The following is a 20,880-nucleotide window of genomic DNA, read 5'->3' as shown; positions in this document are numbered from 1 at the left end:
AAAAAAAAAAGAAAAAAAAAAAAGATATAAGTGATAAAAAGGGACACCAGAAGCCATGATTGAGATGAAGGATTAAAATTAGTTCATTAAAAATAAAAAATAAAAACAAACAAAAGAGCTGAAAAAAAAAAAAAAAAAAACGTTGATGAGGAGTTTTGGACGTCGCTACAAAAACTTGAAGACTCGGTTGATTCTAATGTCTTCAGAATTACATATATTAGGCATGAATAATTGTTTAAAAGCACTATGAAGGACTAATATTAGGCACTACATTAGGCCACAAAAGCCAGTTGTCAATGAAAATAGACAAGTCTGAGCGATCTATAAAACTGATCCAAGTTCAAAGTGTTCAAATGCTTTTCCTAATTGATCTATCCAGAGAAGGCTGATCTATATTCATCATCGATATGCTATCTGTTTCAAAACATGTTCATAGGGTTTTGTGGATCTTCCAAATATCAAATTTCAACTGTAAATGGGTCTAGAGCTGTCAGGTTGGAAGCAAAAAAAGGACTCCATTTAAATTGAGGCATAGTAATTATAAACACTTGTTCCAATATGCACATGACATGTATTGCTCGTCTAGAGATGCAGAGTATAGTTATGCTCCTATGGCTATAGGATCCATCATGGTTCAACGTACATCTCCAGCTAGCTGGCTTCTCTCATAACAACATTTCATTTGCCTCTATTGCTATCATGGTGGTTCCTAGTCACAATTTGGATACTAATTTCTGCAGTTCTGCCACTATCACTCAAGCAAGTGTAAATTTCTACACTATTTATCATTCCATCACCTTTTAAAATTCTCGCCATGATCATCATAGAAGAAAATCAACCCCCCCCCCCCCGGGGTTTTGCCTCTATTGCATCCTGTCACGGTTCCTATTCATAATTTGGATACTAATTTCTGCAGTTCTGCCACTATCAGCACAAGCAGGTGTAACTTTCCACACTACTTGTTTATCAACCCATCACTTTTCCCCACTCTCGTCATGATCAACATAAAAGAAACTTTTTTTTTTCCTGTGCAAATTTGGTGGGGAAGACTACTATGTACAGGTAAGGAAAGAAATTTTTTCTGGCTCTCTATGGCGGAGGGAAAAAAAAATATATCAATTTAAAAAACAGGGATACTATCTACACATGAAACCTTACATCATATTAGCCTGCAACCCAATAATTCACTTAACTAGAGCAAATTAACATGGTAGAACACTAGAACCATTTCTTCCACAACCAGAGTACGATTACAAGAATAACAAACAAAAATGGAACCCTTTTTGTGTTTTCTAGGCGAAAGCCCTAAGCACTAACAAGTGGGGGGAAAAAAAAAGAAAAACCCACCTCACCAATTTCAGACCTTAGTTCCTATTTGCAAGCCAAATCCCAATAATCTGCAATTCCCATCAAAACCAAAACCAAAACCGGCCAAAAGTTGACCAAAAACTAATAGAATCTCGAACCAACCTGTTATCAAAGCATCAACAGCTCTCGCCCTGGACTGAAGGAATGAAAAAGAAGATATAGCCATAAGAAAAATTGCTCTCCTCCTGCAGAATCTGGCCTTATTGGGATTTTTCGGGCGCATAGAAGCTGTGGCTGCTGAGCTTTTATTGTTATTGTTATTCTTCTTTTTGAGCTCTGCATTTTTTGTGTTAGAACAGAAGAAGGAAGATGAAGAATAAGGAGGAGGCGTGAGAGACTGATAAAGTGAAGCTTGCAGAAAGGAAGAGCTCCCCATCACAAAGTTCATCGCTTTTGCTTCCTCCCCAGAGGAAAATGGAGAACGAAATGAGACTCTAGGAGACGATTGAAATCGGCTTCCGTTAGCGGCAACCAAATACTCCTTTCTTCTTGGTATAATTTCAATAAAGCCATTTTCAAAATTTTAAACCATGGCATGACTCATGGGCTTTCGCTGGTTGCTTTTGACCTCCAGTGTATGTGTGTGGTCACCTCATATTCTCTCCTCCTGACACCTTCTCTTCTTCTTTCTCTCTCTCTCTCTCTCTCTCTCTCTCTCTCTCTCTCTCTCTCTCTCTCTCGTGTTTCCATTGACTTACTGTATACACTATATAGATCTCATGGCCAGGCTATTACCTAATCCCGTGGCCCCTTCACCTCTGGGGGCCAATGAGAACGCACACAAAGGTATCAACAAGAATAAAAAAATATTATTTTACAAGGGAGTGGGGTAGTAATTTGTTGTAACTGTGTTAGGAATCGTGAGCAACACGATCAGACAACTTTCCTTATGGCAAAAGAAAAGGAAGAAAGAATGCTACCAAGTTGTGTAGCATATGCTAGCACTTACCATTATCTCTCTTTTTCCTCCTATAAAATGACATATTTATGCCCTGTTGCGGGAGGAGAGAGAGAGACACACACACACACATGGAGGTTCTAGCATACACTACTCAGCTAGACAAGGAATTCAATCCAAAAGAAAAGGAGAGTTTTCTGGTCGGGAGTGTGGCTCCCAAGATAGCTCCCCAACCAATGAGAGCATGCGGGGCATCAACTAAGGGGTGTGGTGGTCATTCGCACCCCCTCATGCTTGGGCACCAGGGGGCGTTCTCGGACATAGAACACTTGTCCAAAAGGAAAATAAGAATATACTAGGACCTATCGTTCCATCCAATTGATGGTAGATAGGATTGTCCAACCTAAGACCACACCAGTAGGATCAACGAGTAAGTTCAGAACTTAATCGAATGTTTTTTAAATGGTTTGATTTTGATTTGATGGTAGATAGGGCAGTTATATTTGAAACATTAGGGTTAAAGTGATAGGCTACTTTTAACTTATCACTTGAGGCTCCTACCACTGTGGGGCCTTGGGAGGCTCCCTTGTTTAGCTGATAGGCTATTTTTAATTCGAACTCATAATCATTTAGTCGCGATAGAGCAACCTTACCATTGGGTCGAGATCAAATGGTTATGTTAGAAAGAAAATAAATTTCTGTCGTGAAAGACCTTAGAAGTTTGCTATCCGTTGCCTTATTATTTGAATACTCAAAGGTCCAACAAACGTATATTGGTTTGGGCTTCGAAACTAACTTGGTTGAGCAGCCCAAAAGCTTCCGTTTGAATGAGTGGCATTTCCGTGATTTAATCATTAAACCAGGCTATTTCTTATCTAACCCAGATACTTGGCTAACATAACGCTTGCGCTTTCTCGGAATTTATCAGCAGTTGGACCAATAGGTTGATGCCACGTGAGGATAAAGAACGTTATCCAGAAATTTAAATATGGTGGCTCGCCACGTTACATATTTCACAGTTAATTCAGTTTTATTTTCCTGGAAAAGATTCTCATATTTTCTTCTTTGTGTACGTTCCTTGCATTAAAGATTAGTTAACACACACTCTTCTTATATTTTATGCCTAAGTTAAATATTTTACGTGTGCTAGGATTTAAGAAGTTTAGCAGGAGAAAAATGGAAGAAAGATCACACACGTAACACAATGATTTACGTGATTCACTCAAGATGGATCATGTCCATTATCAAACAATAACTACAACTTTTAGTATTTTGACGAAGAAATTACAAAACCCCCACACCTCACCAAAGTTTGAGAACTCGGTATCAAGAATAAGATCAGTTAAGGCCAATATCAATTCAATACTGAACCAAATCCACTCGAATCAAACAAAAATACCCTCAAGATCTATCAAGCCCAATACCACTCTGATCCAACCAATCCAATTCCTAAAACCATGACCCTCACCTCTCTTTACGAGATCAACCATATATATATATTATTTTGACTTGTTACCATTATTGGAAAGAACCACCAATACTTCCTTAATTAAATTGAGATCAAGATGCATTAGTAACAACTGGGGGATTTATGTTATTTCGAAGCTTAGTGGATTTATGTTCTTTCGAAGCTTAGTAGCTAAATCGTACTTGCTTACTTGCATCTTAAAAAGGAGTACTTGTAAAGTACAATAAGAGGGGTGGGGGGATTAGGTTAAGTGGAACCAGACCATTCAACTTACCTTCTATTTGGGAGCACTCAGAAATCAGAAGCAAGAGGAGTGCTTGTAGGGTACAATAAGGGGGGGAGAGGGGAGATTAGGTCAAAAGTGACTGATCCGTCCCATCATTCAGCAACTGGTGTAGGAAAACTTTTTCCTTGTATTTTTATGTACGAAAGATTCTCTCGTCATAGAAATAAAAGAATAAAAAAAAAAAACCCCTGATTTCTACCCTCAGCCAGTGTTTTGAGGCTTTTTTTTTTTTTTTAAAAGGGGTAGTAAAAAAATATGTTCTTGGCTGTCCTATGATCATTTGTATTTTCCTCATAGAATTAAAAGGACTAAAAGGACTCTAATCAAACCACGAAGCTCTTCCAGCTAACAATCAAATTCCTCTGCAAACTTGTATGAACATGATTAGATGATTCCCTTCCGACACTGATCCGACCAATATGTGTGGGGTGAGCACCTTATCCTGGTGCTCTTTTAACTGGTACCATATGGAGACCAAAAACTCATGGAAAGAAGAATGTTGTGGTAACTGTCTTAAATTAATTGATGATGAAACGGAATACAAGGCATCAGCCCTCCAATTTCATGTCAATCATAGACTATATTCTTGTAATCTGATCAAACTGGTAAGAGGTGGGAGCTCAACCATCATTGCAGTAAGGTAGATTTTATTTTGAAGAGTGTATCTCAATTTAGAAATTCCCAGTTCAAGAAAACCTTTTGATCTGACCTTAGGTGACCATGATATGATCAGCTCTGCATTCGAACTCCTGAGACAGTAGTGGCAAGCATGAAAATGTGCTATTTTCTTGTATCTGCTCATGTAACAGTGGTGCTATGTATCCTTCATTCATGATTTCATTCCATTTCTACTTATGCTTTTAGATTTGATATGACTTATTGTTGTGTTGAATCCTCTCCTATCTGAATGGTGTCGCCTGGGTCCAAGAGGCGATGGTCGCCTTGCATCTGAAACCCGTCCAACACCTTGGGACACCTAGATGCCGTGACAACCGTAATAAGAAACTTGGCACCTCTTTTCACTCTTTTAACAGACATGACAGGGTTAGCAAATTGGGAACAGATTAGTAGTACTCCTGTATGACAACTTAAACCTGAGATCATCCTGGACCACTGTGTTTGGATGGGTACTGGAAAAAAGTGGAGCTGTGAGTGGGGATACCTAGGTGGTACAATGATCAAAATTTTCCTTATAAAAGTGAATGCTACTAAATGCAGGAAAGTAGAGAGCTTTACTTGAGCTATTTCTCCAACATAACCTGAAGAATGAATTATTATGGATTGCAGTTACAGCTGCAGGCACCATGAGAGGGGCAGGCCAACCAAGTAACAGATCTGGCATGCTCAGATAGGAAATAAGCAGAACTACAATACAAATAAATTTACTTTTGACAGGCTCCAAAATCTGCACCTTTGGTCATGGATTACTCTGGTTGGTTGGGGTATACAAATAGTGGTTACTTCACAATATTGGACAAGTAGAGAATGCAGATGCCAGTATCTCCTAGGGCTATACCTGCTTCTTGTTAATGCTCATGACAAAATAGACGGCTGGGAGGGTATAGGTGGGGGCGAGATAACAAAAGAACCACGAATCAAGAAGGTCGGTTGTAATCAGATAAAAGAAATGGTGTTACTAGAGAATGAAAGAATTACAAATCAAGCAGGCAGGTTGAGGAAACGGCGTCACTAGAAATTTACAGCTGAGAGCTGTACAGTATATGCTCTCCTTCACTACGAAACAATTCTGTTCCATATTGAATGCGATGCAGAGGAAGCTAGACCTGGTGGTTACCTCATGCTGCATCAGCCCATTCATATGGAAAAGATAAATGAAGATAAACAAGAAGATGCATCTTCTAATAAAGAATGTGGCTTATCAGTAAGTAAATGCAGAAAAACTACCATGCCAGTAAAAACAGCTGTTGATATGGTGATTGTCACACAACAATGATGACATGGCTCAGGCCTATAAGGTATGGAGTAGACAGATTTCTATAAGGACTTTGTCAAACAATAATTCAGATGGCAGGAGCTAAAAGAGCAAGGGGCAAGCCCAGAATGGCCATAGGTGCAGTAGTGATTGAGGTCTTGACTCTAGTATGACCTCAAATAGAACTGTTTGGAGGGCAAGGATCCATTGGCCAACCCCATTTAGGTAGGATGTTTCTGAAGTGTTGCTGTGTTCCTTTCGTTTCACTTTTATTAGTATTTTACCCTCTCACTGATCGATGTAGCCGACCCATTTAGTTAGGAAAAGGCTGAGTTGCTGTTGTTTGTCAAACAATAATTCCATAGTGGCATGCTTCCTACATAACACACAATCACTGCATGTACTTAAGCTTCAATTGCTTTTGAGAAAATCAGCAGTTAAAACAGAGAGAACATCAAATTATATCTTAAAGTAGCTTATATTCAATCATGAACTTCTCAAGTTAGAGAGGACTTGTACTACATCTCTTGCCAAGAGAAATCAAGAAAGAGGGTGGGCAGCCAGCACATCAGCTTCTACCCTACTTAGTCAAAATTATATATGTAATCATGTAACAATGCCCCTTATGGAAAGAAAAACTAGCTTCAGCCGCCCTTGACCAACTAATACCATGAAAACTGAAACACAGTCAGCAAAACAAAACAATGTACATAACGATCATCCATGGCTGCTAAACGATTCACATAGACAGCTCTTAATAAACGGATAATCAGGGGTTTACCTTGGTTGCAATTTCATCCATCATGGACTTGTTGGCAGGGCAAATAGCCTTCGATGCCTTATGTAGCTACAAGCGTACAACCATACCCTCGAGAAATATTTCTTCAGGGTAGGTACAATCAGGTGAGCATTCAGAGGAATTATCGACAGTTTTCTCCATTTTCTCCTCAACAAAAATCTCCTGCAAGCGGCAACTGCTACTGCAAAATGCTTTCTCTCCCCTGCACAAAATTAAAGGAAGCTAAAGAGTCTCAATATCCACATTCAACAGTGACCATTCATCAATATTGAAAACAATGTTTAATAAGGCATGCAGAGGATATAAAACACATGCAAAGATCTTCGAACAAACCTGTACATGTAAATGTCTTTCCCCTGCTCCAATTTCTTCTTGCAAGTGTAACAATAGCTCAAAAAACCATCAGAAGGATACAAAACGGAACCATCCGAGCATTTAACTTCCAGGGACAATTCAATTACCTTCTCTTCTTTCTTACAACTAACTAAATCGTGACATTCTAAAATGCGGTCACCAAAAATGTGAGTTGTTCTTGGGTTTGCACCATGAGAAATTACACAAGTATAGTCTTCAGATTGTTCAATTTCACATGCAGAAAGAGACCCCACGATACCAATGCCAGAGCCAAAGGATACAGGGAGTGAACTCGGCTTCACAACCAAAGAATTGTCAAAACTTGAGCCCCCACTCATTACCAGAGGGGAACCAACCTGGACCGTTCCCTTAGTAGCCCAATAATCTTCAGAATTCAAATTGGTGTTGATGTATGTTAAGCTATTCAAGGACGACGCTGAGCGGCTAGAATCTGACAAAGAAGACCGCAATTTTCCTAATGGCCCAGGTTCTAATCGGGTCTCTCTGGCTCCCAACACATTCTCCGAACTACCCAGTTGCAGTCGAGGACATTCAATCTGGGTACTTGGAGAAACCGCAGGGATTTTAGGGAGGGAAGAATCAATCGAACAGTACAGATGGTTCGGGGAGGAAGGGTTGTTCATCCTCATCTGCGATCCAAAAAGAATACTCTTACTCTCCGAAGTTCCAAGACCTTTACCAGATGGTTTGGCTTCATCTTTTAGAGAATCCAAAATGCCAAGGCCGACCTTACTGCAATCCCAGCTTTTGTGAGGCCCATCCGGGCTTGCTCTTGGAGACCTAAAAGGGTTGCCTAGATTTGCAAAAACCTTATAATCTAAAGTAGATGTAGGGCTCCTTGCAGAGTCAGAATCTAATAAACCCTTACTGCTGAACCCTACAAACAAACCGGGGACACTGAAAAAGGAGCCACTTTTGAGCTTCTGCCCCAGAACATCGGGGTTCTCAGAAGCAGAATCCGACATTAGATGGCCCTTATATTGATCTTTCTGGATTGATCGGCTTCTCTTTCTCAACATTATCTCAAAACTTCAGCTCCCTCCGAAGAAAACAGAAGCTCTTCACCTCTTACTGCATTAATAAATTACAAGAACAGTGCATCAATAAATTGAAGAAAGAGAAAGTATAATCAAGAGAGGAACTATAGATAAAGCAACCGTATGGCGTTGAATGACCATCGAAAGATAGACAACACAAAAATGAGGAACATGATGTCAGATTGAAGCAATGGCACTCAACAAGAAAATAAGCTATGGGTTTGGTTGGATTGAAGAGTAAAACAAGAGAAAGAGAGCAGAATCTGGCGATGAGATCAGAGTCTCAAAATGCCCATATAAGAAACATCAACAGGAAAAGCTCTGAAATCCCACAAGGATGTTGATGATCAACAATCGAACAATCAACCCAAAATGGAGAAGCTTCCCTCAATGCAGACAAAAACCCTCAAGGATCATTCAAAACCGCACTTGAGGTCACATCCATCGCCGGATTTCAATCAACAATTGAAAATAGGACTGATGGCACAGATCAATAGAACAAAACACAAGAAGAAGCAGAAGAGGCAACCACGGACCATGCATTGGGAGCCGAAAAAGTAACTTACATTGAAAGCTTTTTAATCTGAATTTTTAGCCACAAATTCAAGTTTATAAAATGATAAATAACTCCAGAAAAATGCACCGATGAGGTCCTTAAATCACCAAATAGAAAATACCCATTTGACAAAACTCTGATCATTCAGCAAAGAAAAGCACTGAAACCTTAAGAACATGCATGCATGGCTGAAGGAAAAAAATCAACCGAAGACACATAACCCAAACTAAATCTCTTTTCCTATATTTCACATCCAAACCAAAAACCCAATCTCCAAGAAGTCATCGAATGAGTCTGGAATGACTGAAATAAGGAATGGAAGAGAAGATCATGAAGAAAATGGAAAACCCACCTGGTTTTCTCCCCTGAAAACTTCCCAGATGAGAGACCAGTCCTCCAAATGCAGTAAAAATATATATCGACAAAGGTGTGAATCTTGTGCAGTACACCTCTGTACTCTCTTCCTCCCTCCACTCTTTTATTTTCTTTCCTCTTTTTCTCTTTCTTCTCTTGCATTCATCAAAATCAGCAAAGCAGTGAGCCTTCTGATACACATATACTTCTCTCTCTCTCTCATGATTGACATAAAATACGTATTTCTTGAGATAATCTGTACAGAATACATGTATAGAGTATATTCTCTCCCTGTTCCTTTTTTTTTTTTTTTTTTTTTTTTTCAGTTGAAAAAGGCTTCAAAGTGTACCAAGAGAGTCAGCAGAAGAAGACAAAGCTGACTGTGGGGTTCAAAAATAACTGGCTAACGTCCACGGTAGTTAACCATGGATTGATTGGTGATTGATCGGGCCGACTTACTCTAAGTAACTCGCGAGTTTTCTAAGAAACTTGGAGATCTTCGAGATGTGTGTAAGTCAAATGACAGGAATAGCCTTTATTTTTTTTTTCTTAAACATCACAAGCATTTTGAGTCCTTATGGTGCAATTTTATTTATTTTTATTTGGCTAATTAAGTTTGTGTTCAAATTTTATTGCCAAGTCCTCTAGGATTTAGATGTTTCTCAGCACCTATTCGATAATTGGGAGCATTCAGATATGCTCCACAATAGACTCCCAACCGTCAGATATACGTTGGGTGCCTAGTTGTATTAAAGAGGATCTCATTCTGGTTCTTGTCAACAGGGAGATTCCCTCCAACAGACATCGAAAGAACGCTCCTTTATCATGGCTTTCAGAGTATACAAAGGCCATTACTCGAAGAATAAAGAAACTTCTAATACTGTCCCTGCTGAATGATGACAAGCACAAGATAATCGAATCTGATGCAACAATTAAACTACTACGATAACACGTTGGGATGAGCCCAATAAAGAGTAAGTTGATCTCCGAACCCCATTGTGCTAACGCGCACTTATAGGTTATGTACCGTGCCTTACTCAAATAAGGGCCTCGATATTGACCCATGTGATAAGTTTTCTAGGAAAAGCAATACAACCTATGGCACATTAATAGGTTAATTTTGATGAAGGTTTAGAAAGTTATAATACAAAGGAAAATAACTCAATATGTGATTTGCCATACTATTGTGTTTCTTGACTTCAAAACTTGATGGATGTCCCATTCACGGTCCCCATCCTATCCAACCCAACAGCAACAGTCACTATATCAATCTTCCAATAATTTAATGGCTAGGAGGGGTGGAATCCATTGATTGGTATCGTCTAAAAAATGGGGTTTCGGATCAGTCGTAGTTGTCAATCTGTATCAGTTAAGATGTGTCGATCTCTTGACTAATTTCAAAGTGAGTAATGGTATCGGCCTCCCGATTAGTTATTGATCTGACATAATATCTGGTAAAATCTATTTTTCCTTTGGTTACGTTTGATTGCAAAGGATATTTAAGGAAAGGGATCAGAAATTTTTGTACTTAAAAAAATAATAATAATAAATAAATATTATAAGCATCATTTGTATGATCCCATGTGATTGCATAAACTACTTCATTTTTTAACCATGTTTAGTTATGATAACATTTTACATGTAATTTTTATTTTGCATATTATAGCAAAGGATTTTGGATGTGAAGAAAAATGAAATTTAATAACCATATATGTAATAATTTGAAATTAATGATATAGTCACATATGGTCATAATTATAAATATTTCTTTTTTAATTATGCCAAATCTCTCAAGATTTTCTTATGATAAAATTGAAATTTTAAAATTCTTATCATTTTTTGTTTGTTTTTTAGTATCCAATGGAGAATTTCAGTGATTTGAGGATTCGCAGATGTAATCATCGAATCCACCCTCTTCAATTCATTACTACAGATTTTCATTTTTTTTCCCCCTTTTTCTTTCCTTTTCCTTGTATAATTCCTACTATGATTTGTTTCAATTAATAGGTTGGATGAAATATAGGTGTTGTTTTTCTTTATTTACATGAAATTTGGAAAAAATTTTAGATAAATATCATGAACTATACATTTTTTTTTCCTATCGAAAAGTCTACATTCTAAACCTGAATTTATACTTCGATTGGAATATGATGTCATTTGGCCATTATTTTCATGTCAATTATTATTTTATGGTTACCTCACTTTGAATGTAATTTTGACTACATTTGCAATGGAATTTGCATCTTATCTCCACATAATTGGATCGTACTTGGAAATATTTTCTAACGTTTGGCTTGCGAAAATCCAATGATTTATAAAAAGTTATCGTTATCCAAAAATCAGCACATGAAACCCTAAAATTAGGTTTTGTAGTCATTTTGAAACTGTCACATGGTAGCAATGCCCATGGTAGCCCAATGGCGTCACCGTGACCCCTTAGGTGGTGGCTGGCACCACTTCTCCCCCTCCTTTGTTTTACCCTTTTTGCCCCCAAAAATTACTATAAAGGCTTCTCCCTGATTTGAAAGACAACTCATTTTCTAGAGGAAAATAACCCAAGAAACCTATGAGAAATCCATCAAAATCTTTGAGGATCCCAAAGACCATCTAAAAGTTTGAAAAATAAAAAAAAAAATATCCAAATTACCCTTTAAGTTCAGGATTCTGTTGAGATCACAACAAGATCGTGAAAACTTGGCAAAAAATTGTGCTTGCAAGACCTTTTTTCCAAAAAACAAGTATTTTCTCTCACCTTTCTTATTTTTTAAATTATTAAGACACGTAGATGCACTAACATAGGCCATGCTTCCAGAAAAAGTTCTTCCTCGTATATTTTTTAAACTTCTTTTAGTAATTATTTTTTTCTTTAACAGGATATTGATTCAAATGCATGTCTATGGATGCAATCAACTTCTAGAACAGTTCTATGAAATTTTGCATGGCATTTTGTTATATTGTGCATGAGTAAAAATTTTCATTTGCATGAGTAAAAATTTTCATTTGCCCTCCAATCTTACGAATGATGCATATTAATATTATTTGGACATTAAATAATGGAAGAGGCTTCGGCATGCGATAGCTTTCTTAGAGCTAGCGGCTCAACCAATTAGGGGGTTAGAATAAGGGGGTAATAGTGTCATTTCAAAAGTAGAGGGAGAGAGAGTGACACAGGTTGGGTTCCCTAGCAGCATCTTCAATCTTTTCCCTTGAATTATTATGTCACAAAGGTCTGTATTTTTCTAAATGTCACAAATGATCATGTCAAATTTGAAAATAATCAAATACCATTTTTTTGAATATTAATGCATGTTTACATGTACTCAAGACATTACTATGCACTCTCCCAACTCTGAGTGAGAATTGATAGTTTAAAATCATCTTTTTATTTCTCTATTTTCATGAATTTTATTTTCTAAAAAAAATAATAATAATAAAAAAAATAAAAGGAACAATAGATCTCCGAATTATTATTATTTTTTCTCTTTTTCAAACAGCCAATAGATGGGTATATATTATTGGCTAGCTAATGTATCAGTTAGCCAGGTGTGGTGTAAGTTGAGTTGTATGAGCTCCATTCTTTCTATGGAGCAGAACTTGATCACTTGCTCTCGTTCACAACCTCATCCTGGGCAGTACAACCTATTTTCCAATGTGCCTTTCTCTACAAAACCCTATGCTATGGGATTGGAGTGTGAAAATCGTTTATAGTCATTGCACTGATACAGTGAACATCAAGTGGTTGGAAGACTATTGGGACACGTGTTTAAATGCTCTTAATTGTTTGATGCTTAACACATCTCACCATTTACTGCAAAGGATGTGGACTTGGGATTGGGATAGATTATGATTGATGTGGAAAAATAGATCACTTGAATTAGATTTCAAATTTTAGCACGTGCCTATTCCAAAGCATGGAACTATTCAACAATTGAAAATGACTACATAATCATCACTCATAACAAAAACATTGTTTAAAGCTCCGTTTTAAACACGTTTCCATATTTTACCATTAAAAACACATTTTTTCATATACTTCCCAAAGATATGGGAAAAAACTCCATATGGCAAGCATTCCCATTCTAAACATATTTAAAACACGTTTAAACACGTTTCCCTTTTTTTGTGTTTTTTAAGATTTAACTTATTGAATATAATGTCTACTTAATTGACCATATCTCTCTCTCCTGAACTCTGATTGGCCTGATTCTTTCGATGATTTGAAGCTAACTCAATGGCCTATATTTCTCATATATCGCCTTTAACTCAATATCAATGTATGGATCCTGAAATTGAGATACAAACTGATGCATTTGCTGAAAAATATTTCTAAGGTGATGACTCCCAATTCAAACTGAACATACATTACTCCAAAAGTGTGTTGACTATGTTGATAACAATGAACATCATAGTCAAGCCACATTGCTCAATAAGGCTTGGACATGTGTGGTGTATGAATTTAAAATTGGTGTTGGATGATATTTAATTGTATGCCATAAAACTTATAATGAGACATGAGATATATATATATATATATATTAGTGTTGAATACTGTAGTTGTTTTGAACATTAGATGCAGGTATTCATGTAATAATTCCTTAATTTGTATGAGTATACTACCCTTTTTTTTTTGTCCCGTATGTTTGAATGTTACACATTTAAAACCTGTACCGTTCGTTTCTATTTTTTTGTCGTTCCTGTTTTTGCTAACTATGGACTCTTGACAATATTTTCAAGACTAGACAATACAAATAATTTTTTTTTTTTAATAAGATGTGTACCATTCAAAAGCCCTTTGCACAAAATAATTATGAAGAGAAGTGAAGAGAAAATTAGTGCTTGGTGTGATTAGCATGAATGGGTTAAAAATTATTCTCTTTCATGTAGTAATCTTCTGTCACAACTATTTGATTGATAAAATTTTCTCCATGGAGTTGCTTATTGTAAATAACTTTTCAATTCTTGCATTAAATACTTCTTGGGATAAGATAAAAAAATAATTAAAAATATTACAATTTCTTTTAATGGCAACAATTTACACCTATTAATAAATTTAGTTGTAACTTCTTGAACATGACCAGGTGTTATATCCACTCTTAACTTTGAAACTTGAGATCTACCAAAGCCTCATTTTTTTTTTTTTTTTAATTTGAGAATGATTAAAAAAAAGTTCATTATTCATGAATCTGGTGGTATTTACAACATAAAAAAAAAAAATACAACATTTACCTCCAATTCAAAGATTTGTTGAATATAGTTGGGTCATTCAATTCAATTCCAAAATGTTGTTATGGCCAATGGTATTGCAACTAATTAATCAATTGGGATTTATGATCTTAATCCTTTCTCTCTTTTGTATTTATCGATTTTTTTTTTTTTTTTTTTTTTTTTGTATTACAAACCACTGAAACTAGTCTCCACAAATATATGATATCAATTTGCGTCCGCCGGTTTTAACTTTTAACCTTAATTTTCATAAAAAAAAAATGAATTTTTCTTTATGATTTTAACCTTGGTCTCATATCGATACCTGATCTAAGATCATCCAACTATCAAAGGCCGAAAATGATACGATACAATCGATTCAATTTCGATACTTAGAACCTTGCATTTGAATTTTTACTAAAATTTTGTTTGGTTGTAAGGGGAATTAAATGGAAGGAAAGTGAAATTTAAAAAAAAAAAAAAAAAAATTGCAATTATCATCCTATGTGATTATTTTCTTATCATATTTAGTAATAATATATTTTACATGTTTATATTTTAGCAAAGTATTTTGTATGTAAAATTTAATAACTAAATATGACATGATTTAGAGTTAGTGATATAATCACAAGGGATAATATTGCAAACATTTTTTTTTTAAGTTGAAAATTTCATTCTTTTTCCCTTTAAATTTTCCTTGCAACCAAACATAACCTTTGGTATTTTAAAAAAAAAAAAAAAAAAAAAAAAAAAACCTTTCACTTTGTTGCTTAATTGAAAGAAAGCTACTCAGAAAGTAAAAGAATTGTTCGAGGGAACAGAGATGAGGGTATTCTCGTAATTCCACTTGTCACGTAAATGGATCTTAATCTTCTTAGTCATTCCATCCACATTTCCATGGTGAGAAGGTAAAGGACCAAGGAACTTCCATCTCTAACGACTAATCGAGGGTCTTTACCAGTATTTTAACGGTCAAAGGTCCGTTAAATCGTCGGTCACGCTACTTATTATCACATCTCAACTAACGCCGTTATCTAACCGTTAATGTTATCATCTGCTTAGGGCCCTTTCTATGCCACGTCATCAACAATATTTATAACTTTGACCCAAATGGAACTAATACAGAGTCATCATTCCCCTGGTCCACTTCATTTCCTTTTTAAGTGCAGCCTTTTTCGTCGTTTTGCGTGACTCAGCTTTTCATGATTTCGTGTGGCAGTAGATGGACAACACGTTCTAAACCTCACGATCAGCATCCCAAAGAAATCAAACGACTTAGAATCAAAGATTCTCAAACAGTTGCTTTCATCAAACGGTCGTCCTTTCTTTCTCGGATAGAACCTTGGCTACCTTGTGGGCCCCATCCACACGTGTATAGGCCTACGTGGACGAACAAACTGAACTCACTCTTATCCTATACATAGGAGGAATAAATGGATAAAAAAATATTGGGTCTTTTAAATTTTTCAAATAACACGATTAAAAACACTTTAGAGGAAATCATAAATAATATTAGCAAAAGTGCTTCCGGTTGTTTAAATTATGACAAAAAGTACTCTGTCTGGGCTGCGCCCCGAGGGAGGGAGTGGATGCCCGGCTGCCCATTCAAGGTGAAAATATCATCTTATTGATGTTTTCTCTTGTATTTTTATTGGTATTTGTTGGAATAAGGGCCATGGTTTTTTGGTATTGATATCGGATTAGCTGTATCGATCATATCGTATTAAAATCCAAGATTGAGTATTGATGTGTCAAGATATGCCACTGGCTCAATAGTCGAGTTGCGGGCAATTGGAGAAGGCACACACTACCTCATCAAGACCTGCTGAGCCCTCACTCGGCTAGACCAGGATGAGCTTACGCCTCGTCCCACGACCTGACAAGCCTACGCCGCGTCCCACGACCTACCGAGCCCTCGCCTCAGCGAAATTGGGATGAGATTACACCTTGCCCCATGACCTGTTGAGCCCCCACCTCGGGCAGACTAGGATGAGCCTACACCTCATCCCATGACCTATTGAGCCCTTGCCTCGGCTCTGTCTTGACGAGCCCCTACCTTGTCTGTTATTCAAATAAACCCTCAATCTGACTTCTGACCCATTGTCTTTTAACAGGCTCCCTTATAGGGAGGAGCTAGTTCTCATGCTGCCAGCCAGGAAACCCTTTTCCTCAGGACTCTACCCGCAAGACTCCTCGCAGTGAGGGAGTCCTAAAAGAAATGAGAATATGCCACCAAGGAATCTTCAAAAGATACGGCCAGGCTACAGCGAGTTCCCAGAGGAACTCCAACTCCTGCCAGACAAGGGATATTTGGAATATTCCACTTGCACAAGCAAGAGTCCCAAAGAATATGGAAACTAGAATGACAGGTTGAGCATGGCCTATAAATATAGAAGGTAAGTCTCCAGAAAGGGGATCGAAAAATTACAAAAGGTTTTGAGTTTAATATTGCAAATTTCTGATTTTAGCATCGGAGGATTATCCTACCGGTTCAACTCAGTGCCTCCGACTAATTGACTTTCCTCGTAGAACTACATTACTTCCCTCCTGTACAGTGTGCTCGTCAGAATTCATCACATCAGTTTGGCGCCGTCTATAGGAAACAACTGAATCAAAGCCCAACGTTCTTCAATGCAGCTACGAAGTGATCGTGTTGTGTCCTCGCCAATGGGAGATCCTCGCGTCCCAGAAGGCCAAGGAACAACCCATATCAACCAAACAGTGGTCAGGTACTACTAATCCCAATAGAAGGACCTGCACCACCACCTCCTTTTTCAAGTGTCGGCATGCGTACAGAAGCAATGCCACCACCCGTTGAACAGAGCCCTTTACAAACTCATCCGACCCAGACTACCAACTTGCAAGATCCAGGGGTCGATGCGCAAATTCAGAGTTTACAAATGCATATGCTCGCGACCTTGTTATGAGCTTTATCCGACAGTTCGGCTTGGTGCTCCCGACTTCACTAACTAGGCAAAACAATGCCTGCACTGCTTCCTTTGCCCCGACCTGGTGTCAACGATCACACCGAGGCTCACATCTAGGCACTCGTCCCAAGTTCTACACCACGTGCCGATAGAACGAGATCAGGGACAAAATCAGCTTGGGAAGCATAGACACCGACCCAAACCAAGAATTCGAGCTATGAGACATGTTCATGAAGAGAAGCTCATGAGGCATCAAACGCGGGGAAGAAGCCCGATACAAGCAGAAAGGCGACCCCAAGGCACTGACGCCAGACCCTGAGCCGAAGATGGATCAAATAGACAGGACCTAGAGCGATGCCTCCAATGCTTGAGTGAAAAGTTTGATGGCATGCAAAAGCTTATGTTTGACTTGGCTATAACCCCGGCTCACAACGCCTTATCCGACTAGCTGATGGACTCGGATCTACCCAATAATTTCAATGACCCAACCTCATAATGTACAATGGAACGACTGACCCATATGATCACCTCCTATATTACAACTCTGCCATGACTACTTATGGGAAGTCGGATGCCACCATTTTTCGAGCCTTCGCAGCTTCCTTGTAGGATGCAGCCCTTCTGTGGATGTCAAACCTAAGGCTCAGGTCGATCTGAAAGCTACGATGAATTGACAAAGGCATTCCTCACAAGATTTCAGGCCAATATTAAACATCGACAGACCCCTGTCAATGTGATGAATATGAAGCAAAAGCCTGGCAAACCTATACAAGAATTCATCACAAGATTCACCAAGGCCACGTTGGAGGTAAAAATATGCTTGAAGGCATAGTATATAGCTCACTGTTCAATGCTATTACCCACCCAGAGCTAGTTCGATCCTTAGAACTCGACCTACCTAACCTACCTAAAACTTTGCCCAACCTGCTGAGGAGATGTAATCAATTGCCAACATGGATGAGGTGCTGGCGGCAAAAGGGATTGTTGACAAAGCTGACCTTTCAAACAAAAACAGAAAAAAGGCCTCAAAGGACTAAAGATGATGATCATGAACAGAAGAAGAACAGGCTGGATTATCCATTCAACTAAACTAATGACACCAATCATTACAAGTTGGACCGATCACACACAGACTTGCTGTTAGAGATCTAGGATCAAAAGTTTTTTCGTTGGCCCAAGCCAATGGTCGCAAAGCCAAAGAGAGGAAACCTAACAAATATTGCAGATACCATCGCAACCATGGCCATGACCCAGAAGATTGCAAAGCCTTAAAAAGAGAGATTGATGAACTGATTAAGGCAGGATATCTGAACAAATACCTAAGGCAGAAGTTTGAGGAAGACCGCCGCTCCTGTGACGAGGCAAGTCCAAGTAAGAGGAGGGATGATCCTAGAGAGGGCGAACTAGAAACCACAACCATGAAGTCCGACGGGAATAGACCCACCAAACCTGCAATCCTCACAATAATGGGCGGAATAGGGGCGAAATCTGTTAGAAAGGCCAAGGCTCATGTACGATTTGTCTATACTAGTGAGCAACCCATCAAGAACGCCCGAGTGACCTAGTGATCACCTTCTCGAACTTTGACTTGGAAAGACTCAATTGGCCCCACAACGACGTGATCGTTCTTTAGTTAGTCATCGCCAACTTCCCATTCCACAAAGTACTAATCGATATGGGAGCCATCGTGGACTTAATGTCATATGAAGCATACCACAAGCTGGGGGCTTAGTCCAGAAAGATTGAGGCCGATTGGTGGGCCCCTGTATGGCTAATAGAGGGGACCGTCGAATTACTGGTGAAAATTGAAGGGAGGATGAAACAGAGCTTCTTAGCGCCATGGCTTGGACTTTGAAGGTGTAGTTCATAGGGAGAAGTCGAATTTGGTGTAAGACTGACGAGAAAGAACATGGAGAGAAACAACGGCGAGAAATGGGCAAATGCAGTGGTGATCAAGGTTGAGAGAGAAAGAGGGGAGAAGATTTATGCAATGACAATGGAGAGAGTTGTTTTCTACACTCATAGATTGAAGGGCCAATATGTGAAGATAGGGATCAAATAGTCAGTAAGGTGGGGGTATAGGGTGGCCGCTTGCTCAAAGAACCTTATTCCATAATTTATATAGGCAAGAAACCCAAGGGGGTAGCACAGTTGATGAGAAACGAACTTGGTATGAGCCGTAAACTTGGACATCCTAAGTTCGACTCCCACTAGGTGCACCTTGGACCACTCACATGGGGGTGTTTAGTGCTCTTCACTGTTTTCAGTGAAAGTTGAATGGTTCTCATTCAACCCTGGTATGACCCGGTCCATACGGTTGTAGGGTCAGTATGGGCCTGCGGGACTAGTCAGGCCGAAGGCCTAAATACTCATCGTTAGCAAAAAAAAAATTATATAGGCAAGAGAACCCTGTCGGTGTGGCGTAGGAAAAACCAGATCTGTGAGGCGATGGGAGGGGCAACAAGAGCCTCTTTAGTGCACAATGGGGGAGGTGTAACATAGTCTTTTATGTCCCGACCCAATTCAACATTTTTTGCACTAGATTGGCAGGGTTCTTTTTCTCATATTATATATGGAAAAATGTTCCTTAAGAGGTAGTGTGGTCCCTACATCAGCGCACGAGTTAGTGATAACACTGATAGAAACATCAATATGGGCAAGATTTTCATCTTTCATGAAGGGTGGGGCGATCATTTAGCCACCTTTATGTTTAAGTATAGGGGCAATGCTGCCTGGAAGAGGCTTCTGTTTCCTATTATATATATTTATTTTTATTTTTTATTTTATTTTTACTGTGATTTCAAGGAAGTGGGTGGGGCATTAATATATGCAACCCCGATGTCCTTGAAATTAGAATAATAATGAATCAAACAGATTTATTTATTGATTTTTTTTTTTTTGGGTAGAATTTATTTATTGATTATTGAAACTAATATTTTCTTCAATATAAAAACTAACAATTCCGGTCTCAAGAGAAAGCATCTCAAGGACCATCAGATTGGATCAGACGAATTCCTTCGTCCTAGAAATTATTCTAATCCAATGATTGGGAAACGCTTACTCACGTAGGTGCGAGCTCACTGAGTAACAGGTCAGTGTTAAAATAGACTAATTGTGGTCCTTCACGCTTGATATGGTACGAGCGCTGTCACGTCAATACGATACGCAATTTAGGTGATCCCGATCCTTCTGCTATCTCTTTAGCCCTCCTGATTCAATGAAACCACCGAAAGTGGGGCCGATATGGGTACTGTAGTGAAAACCCATGCAAGGGAGGTGTTATAGTGTTAGTACAATTAGTACAAGCTTGATGCTTCCTAATAATAAGATCATCTATGATCAATTATATCATATATGAGTGGGGCCCATTCTAAACCGTTTGATCTATGCCAGTTGGTGGACATAGTGAAAAGAATAAAAGATGGGACAACATGGGTTCCTGAAAACGTACGTCCCATTATATCTGGGCCCAGATATTTGGGTGCAACTTGGGTTGGGGCTCCACCCTAATCTGACCCACCTAGTCCCAAATTATTAATGGAGATCCTATTTATGCACAGCTGAATCTATAATTCCCAACATAGACCAATCAATGAGATTTTTTTTTTTACGGGGGTGGGGATGGCGGGGTTGTGTTTAAAAGCTGCGCACTCTGGCGTTGTGCCAACATTGTGCCG

General features: G+C 38.5%; 2 protein-coding genes across 5 annotated transcripts in view; both read right to left on the bottom strand.

Annotated features, from left to right (window-relative positions):
* Positions 1–1,865, bottom strand: part of LOC122089366 (MAR-binding filament-like protein 1-1) — a 4,407-nt gene extending 2,542 nt beyond the window's left edge. The window contains exon 1 of one of the 2 annotated variants that reach the window (XM_042659038.1): positions 1,471–1,865. In XM_042659038.1, coding sequence (XP_042514972.1) covers positions 1,471–1,756 — 286 coding nt within the window. In that variant the 5' untranslated portion in view covers positions 1,757–1,865. The remainder of the gene's footprint in view (positions 1–1,470) is intronic. The other variant, XM_042659028.1, reaches the window with a different exon arrangement.
* Positions 1,866–6,415: 4,550 nt separating this feature from the next.
* On the bottom strand, positions 6,416–9,249 carry LOC122072075 (FCS-Like Zinc finger 10-like). 3 transcript variants are annotated; one of them, XR_006138325.1, is made up of 4 exons: positions 9,073–9,249; positions 7,086–8,198; positions 6,735–6,954; positions 6,416–6,630 (listed from the first exon to the last, which is right to left on the bottom strand). XR_006138325.1 is itself a non-coding variant. In XM_042636617.1 (3 exons), exons 2-3 carry the CDS (start codon positions 8,144–8,146, stop codon positions 6,801–6,803), a joined length of 1,215 nt encoding a protein of 404 aa, XP_042492551.1. In that variant the 5' UTR covers positions 8,147–8,198; positions 9,073–9,249; the 3' UTR covers positions 6,416–6,800. The 3 variants fall into 3 exon arrangements, 1 of the variants encoding a protein (XP_042492551.1); XR_006138326.1 differs by having other exon boundaries at positions 6,416–6,615; XM_042636617.1 differs by having other exon boundaries at positions 6,416–6,954.
* Positions 9,250–20,880: the final 11,631 nt, after the last annotated feature.

Source organism: Macadamia integrifolia, chromosome 2 (genome assembly GCF_013358625.1).
Source record: "Macadamia integrifolia cultivar HAES 741 chromosome 2, SCU_Mint_v3, whole genome shotgun sequence".
Taxonomy (NCBI): domain Eukaryota; kingdom Viridiplantae; phylum Streptophyta; class Magnoliopsida; order Proteales; family Proteaceae; genus Macadamia; species Macadamia integrifolia.
Note: the sequence above shows the minus strand (reverse complement) of the source record. Positions and strands in the feature narration are given on the sequence as shown.

What these genes read in the sequence shown, in the direction of transcription:
- LOC122072075 (XM_042636617.1), bottom strand. Translation starts at nt 8,146, where the DNA reads ATGTTGAGAAAGAGAAGCCGATCAATCCAGAAAGATCAATATAAGGGC. An exon ending in AAAGACATTTACATGTACAG is followed by an intron (nt 6,955 to 7,085) that starts GTTTGTTCGAAG and finishes AATTTTGTGCAG; the next exon opens with GGGAGAGAAAGCATTTTGCA.